This window comes from Mixophyes fleayi, chromosome 1, assembly GCF_038048845.1.
Source record: "Mixophyes fleayi isolate aMixFle1 chromosome 1, aMixFle1.hap1, whole genome shotgun sequence".
Lineage (NCBI taxonomy): Eukaryota > Metazoa > Chordata > Amphibia > Anura > Limnodynastidae > Mixophyes > Mixophyes fleayi.
Genome location: NC_134402.1, coordinates 90699563 through 90706116, shown reverse-complemented (window position 1 = coordinate 90706116; position 6554 = coordinate 90699563). Strand labels below are relative to the sequence as shown.

The window sequence follows — 6554 nt, the reverse complement described above, 5'->3', positions numbered from 1 at the left end:
AATTGTCGCTATGTTACTATTCCCCACTATTGCATATCATATTCCTGATTATACTATGTCTTTTCAGCAGAGCATTATCTGGCCAAGTAATACATTGTGTTATCTATAGTATACTCATCATCATGCTGCTTGACTAAATAATAAAATTCAAATTATGCTTAAAAAAATTGTAAGGAAAATTAAAATAATAAAACAACAAATCTAAAAGCCCATTAAACAAACAAACAAACAAACACATTTCTGCATAATCTGAGGAAGTAATGTAAACAAATAAGAGGAAAGTTTTTCACTAACATATTCATTCATCCATTTTACTCCTACATCTAGCCAATAGTTTTTACTTTCACTTAATACTTTTAATTTTCCATTTGGAAACCCCTCAGAAGTCCAAACAATGGCCAATGTCTCTTACACTTCATTAAATTATTTTGTCCTTAATTAATTTACATGTATGGGATGCATGTCTTTCTTCAGGTTATACGTCCAATGTGTTTTCTTCTTGTTAAAAGCATATAAAAGCTCAAAAGCACATAAATGACTCTGAAACATAAGTTTATTACTCCAGCCTTAATACTTGGTATGGTCATACAAAATATACATGTTTTCTTTTGTTTGTTTATTTTTGTTTTGTTTTCAAATCCTTTATATCTTGGTGGTGACGTGAGCAAAAGGTATTTCCTAGGTGATGTCTTTTTTATAGACATGAAAAATAGAACAAATTTGCTTTACAGTATGTCAAATATACCCATCCTCATCTTCATCATCATCATCGCCTCCTTCATCCTCATCATCATCTTCAATTTCATCTTCATCGTTCATCATTTCATCTTCGTCATCCTCATCATCAGACCAGTCATGGAAGTCCCCACTGCCAAAATCCCCTGAAGTTTCTACATCTGAACCTGCCATTAATATGAAGTATTTGTTATATTTAATAATTTTAAAGTGGTTATCATTTATTACAAATCAGGAAATTGAGATAAAAATGTTAACTGTGTTAACTTCATGCTAAGTTTTACAGAATATAATTTATAGTAAATATTCAGTAATGCTATAAATTAAAATTCAGTAGCCATATGCCTGTATAGTATTTAATCCATATGCTGTCTGGAGAAAATTATGATTAAGATGTCCTTGTCATCTACATAAAGGGGGCGGCCATTTTGCATATTGAACCTTATTCACAAGTTTTCAGTAAGAACTAGTAACATGACTAAGGCATAAAGAGAATATTGGTCCAGCCCACATAGTAGTTGTCTTTACTGTGAGCAAGATATAAGTGCATATTAAATGGTGCTGACCTGTTCTGAGGTAAAATTTTGTGAGTAAATGAAGTGAACATTCTGCATAATGATTTGGAAAACACTGCTCATCTCTAAGTTAAACTGTACAATATCTGTGCCAGCTCAAGGCACAGTTTTATCATGTAGCAGCCCAGGGATGCAACATGCTAGGGGTAGGGTCGTGGTCAGATCCACATTCTTTTCAAATGAAGTAAAAATTAAAATACTCAGATACCTTGAAGGTAAGATATGTTCCATACAATTGCCACATTTATTGCATGTGTCCTCAGGAGAGTATTAAGGGGTAGTTCAACAATGTACCCAGGAGGCATTGCAAAAGCAATGCAACATGGATGCATTGATCTAACCACTGACTCCCTCAAAACTATTAGTCAACATTGCACATGAGCAGTGTATCTTCTGGGCTCTGGGGAGGAGAGGTCTTCATGCCCAAGTATGGCTCGGGCAGAGTGAGAAACTGTAGACTACAGTTAATTAAACAAACAAACGTGAATTTATTACAACTTACTAAAAATGTGTATAAATGTTTAACAGTATGTAAAGTAATTTAAGAAAACAGGATATTATAAATCTACAACTGTATAATATACATGTATATTTTGCTATATATGTATATATATTTATATTTATACTTTATGCATTAATATATATTTATAACAGCAATATATACATATACATTGAAAATAGATATATATTTTTAACAGCAAAGTTTTCATTTAATTAGCATACAGACAACTAGGGACTTATTTTCCTAGCGGATATATTTGTGCAGCAGATTAAATCTTTAGTGGTTTTTGGGGTGGGGTGCACCAAGGGCACTTCTATGCCTTGAGCTCCATGGACTAGAACCAATCCTGTACAGTGTTAATAAAAAAAAAAAATCACAGCACCTTCTTTTTTTGTTATCAATAAAAATCATATGGTAAAAATGTACAACAAAATCAAAATCTATGCGTTTTAAAAAGAGACATATAGATATGTTTTGTTGAAGTTTGCTAAAGCTGCATCATTTCTTTTCTTGATAAACTTTTATATAATATTGCCTAACTTCCCCTAACTTTGAGCTAATATATTATTATATTATGATATATATATAATAGACAAATACCGCACTCTGCAGAACCCATTTTTCGGGATCCTGTGACTTCGTTTCCATATCTATCAACACACCAGCACTGGCCGATACTTCCATGGCACTGAGTTGGTTTATAATAGCCATCTTCATCACATGCTGGACTGTAGTATCCTTTGGACACATATGACAGTAGAAATAACAATATAAAACTAGTATGTAATAAAATCACCATGGAAAAACAGACTGGTTAAATAAAATAGATTATTTAGGTGTATAAACAGTAGGCTATCAGCCTCTTACATGCAAGCTAATACTGGTGATCTTTGGAATGTCCCAATATTTCAACTGCACATGTGTATTGGCCATGTGATCTTGATGCATTGTTAATTCTATTCAATCAATAAAGTCTTCTTCATCACAGTAAAAACACATGAAAAGTGCACCAGAAGCAGATAATGTCAACTTATTTAATTGAATAGAGTGTCTGCCTGCTCTTCTCTTCATTTAAGCATCATTGTATATATTAATAAAAGTGTGTAATGTGCATCTTTATAAAATAAGCTTTATATTTACAACTTGCTGTGTAACACAATGACAATATTAGACTATTATCCTGACATGTTTTTGTCTAACTGTTCTGCTATGAAATGCAGCAACTAAAATGGTACCTTGCTCATCATTTAGATAAATTAACATTAAAATTTGTAGTATTGTAAAACAATATCGCCCAAAAAATCAGCTCTGACTGCAAAGCAAAAAAACAAGATTGTAGGCTTTTTTTTTGTTTTTTGAGGCATATCCATTAAATACATTTTTCATTGAAATCTCCTGAAAACAGCATTTTTGGGGGGATAGCCGCATATTAAAGTATCCCTTAATTTATGACTAGGGCATCGCAGCAGATATTGGAACTTGTGCCAGATAGCTAACGCCAACTGAAGCTGGCATTGTCATTGAAGCCTATGGGGAGAGCATTGCGGTAGAGTGATCTTTGGATCCCTCAATGCAACTTACCTGCACTCCCCTGCGGTCACTATCACAAAGGTGACCACTTTGCGATAGTGACCAAGGAGGACATAGGAGATATTCACAGGAACAGCAGTTTTTTTGTGACTGTTGTTTCTAATGAAGAATGTTAATAAATAGTCACGATATTTCAATCCTAATCTTTGCGATAAGGATTGAAATGGATCATGTTGAAAAAGTGATGGTTAATAAATATGCCCCTAAGCCTCTCCGTGAACTGAAATGCTGATCATGAAAGTATACACACAAGCCAGTTCCCATAAGATGAAACAGAATACATGCAAGTGACACAAAGACAAACAACATTTCAGGAGCTTTTCTTTCCCCCTCCCCAGCATTCCCCTATACTCTCTAAGGCTTAGGCTACTAGAGTGCAATCCTAGTTAAAAGGAACATGCTCAAAGTGAAAAATGTGTGTTGGTGTTTTATAAAGTTTTTAAAAAAAAAAAAAAAAGGAACATGTTCAAAAAAAGTTATGCTCTGTGAATTGGGACATAGTCAATGCTGATTGGATTATTGATTTTTAAGAACGGATGTGTCTGGTTGGATTAGGTGTAAGTGTGTCCTGAATTCATGACTATGCTTCTACTACTAAGAAAAAAGCAAAGAAAACTTCACAAAATATTTAAAAGCGTTTTTACAAATTCATAAATAGCTAATCTTCATCATGTAAAAATAAGTCTTATTAAACACATTGTAAAAACCTTCTCTATAGTAGGTAACGCTGTGGTCACTGACAAGACTGATGTATGCAACACCCTTTTAAGCCACATACTATAATATGGACTGTTATTTTGTACACCTATAACTATATTTATATAATCCCGCATGTACCTATAATATTTATACATTCAACAATGCATTCTTTGTTGGAATTATTTATACCGCATTGCTCTATTTCGGAGCAATGACAAAAAATAAATTAAAAAAATATCAGCGCACATCCTGTTTTACATGACTAAATAATTTACTGGAACAATTCTGAATTATGACTTTAATGTAATATTTCTATAAAATGTCTAATGTGTACTACTGTTTCCAGATGGTTCATATACAAGTTTTCTTCACTCTATACCCCAATTGTTATATTGGGCAGCAACTGGTCCAAATTCATGTGCACAAAAAAATATGTTTGCCAGTGTTCAAAGTCTTATCTCAAATTACTGTAATTCAGATAAGCCTCAAAATATCTGAACATATGTTTATGATTGATTGCTAACAGAAGCTCTTTCATATAATGCAAGCAGCTTACATTTTACATTTAGTGGTCCTTAAAAATTGGTCATAATACGCATGTATTTTGTATGGAATCACTAATTCTGATATTTTGTGCATAATTGCATCCCAGTAACATGAAAGGTTCTATTTCATATCTCAATCCTATTGATGTATCATGTACCAAGCAGCTGTATATAAAAACAACAAAGTGAAAAGTGGGCAAGTATTATTATTGACATTTGAAAAACCAAAGACTATCAAGTGTTATTACTCACCAAGAAGCTTTTTTAATCCTTGCTGCCTTTGAATGTTACTAAGCTCTGTTTGACAAGGAGGATCTGAAAGGGAACAAACAATATACAACTGTTATTTAAAACAATCCTAATGAACATTCACTACAATGATGTGGTTTGAAGGATTATTGTCGTGCGGCAGTGGCACTAGCATGCTCTAGTTCTCAAATCCAATATATATATATATATATATATATATATATATATCTATCCCTCCACTCCCATCTAGGCATATCTGTAGGAATACAATATTCCTGTGTGCTATATCCTGAAGAATGGAGGAACAGAGCAGTGGAGATACTCTGTGAATTGCCTGAGTGCCTTATGCTGAGATCCCTCAATATTTGACTGTTAATTCAAATGTGTCCCCCATAAAGGAAAAAAATAATATTATTTTTATACCTTTAATTGACTAGTGATTGCCAGTGTTTAAAAACTTATTTTGCCTTATAGCAATTTTGTTCTCTTATAGCTTAAAGACAGACTAGATACTGCTAGTTTGTAGGAGTTATTCATTGTTTGCAATAAACTATGCTCAGGACCTTGGATATAGCAGAAAAAAAAAAACCAACTCCCCCTGGGGAGAAATCCTGTGTGAAAATGTGAGAATGTAGCAAGATCTGTGTAAAGGAAGCACGAGTGGTTGATACCTTTTTGGGGCGTAGTTTTCTGTAATACGTGATTTAGTGCTATATAGATATGGACTTGTAACTAATAAATCAGAGAGCTAATTGTACACGTAGAACTTGCAGTGTCTTTTATTCTCTCCGGCTGATGAACTCATAAACTGATAAACTGACACTTACAGGTGAACAATCTGATTTAGATTCCACAATATTAAATCTTCTGCTGGGATATTAGAAATGATGCAATTTTGATTTTCACAAGCCTGATATTTTTAAAGCAGTATGTGTTGTCTCTAAACCAGTTTCATACCCTGCAAAGCAATAATAACTGTCATCCAGATTTTTTTAAAAACAAAGTTGTTATGGATACATTGATATGTCTGAAAGCTGACCTTGCTGTCGCTGAAAGCAGTAGCACCACTCGTTGTTAGATATTAAGCTGTCCTTGTATGTGTCACATGTATTGAAGAAGGCCTTAGTACACTGCTCGTTCTTGTCGATATAAATGCTTCCGAGCTCAGACTGATCCAGCAGCAGGTCATAATTTCTATCAAGTCTATTAAACATCCACCCAAGAGAATCTCTGCAAATCGGCAGAATACTGGTATCAAACCCTACGAGATGAATAAAGAAAAAGTTAGATAGTACTCAATGGGCCAGTAATGTCATTTTCTAAAAAGCAATAAAGCATATTAACACATTAACTGTGTGTGTCAAATATTCCATAATGAAGAATTACATCTTATCCATTCATTTTAATTAGCAGTTACCACGTTTATAAGGGGAGATTTCCACTATTAAATGCAATCCACATACAGCACTTTAAATAAACTCCTGTAAATAATATTTGTATAAACAGGGAGTTCGGATGTCATGGCTTATCATTACTGAGCTCTGGCATCATCAGTAAGGAAAACTATGAATACTGTATTCTGAGAAATGATGCCCCCCCTACTGTAATTTAGTATGGATATTAGAAGTAACCTTGGATTGATGTATATATATATATATA

The 6554-nt window shown here is 33.4% G+C and overlaps 1 protein-coding gene across 2 annotated transcripts in view; it reads right to left on the bottom strand.

The window, feature by feature from the left end:
- Positions 1-535: 535 nt before the first annotated feature.
- Positions 536-6554, bottom strand: part of SPOCK3 (SPARC (osteonectin), cwcv and kazal like domains proteoglycan 3) — a 260834-nt gene continuing 254815 nt past the window's right edge. For both annotated transcript variants that reach the window (XM_075197912.1, XM_075197906.1), the window contains exons 8-11: positions 5935-6156; positions 4899-4961; positions 2413-2550; positions 536-902 (exon numbers count right to left, since the gene is read on the bottom strand). In XM_075197912.1, the coding sequence (XP_075054013.1) occupies positions 736-902; positions 2413-2550; positions 4899-4961; positions 5935-6156 (590 nt within the window). In that variant the 3' untranslated portion in view covers positions 536-735. The remainder of the gene's footprint in view (positions 903-2412; positions 2551-4898; positions 4962-5934; positions 6157-6554) is intronic.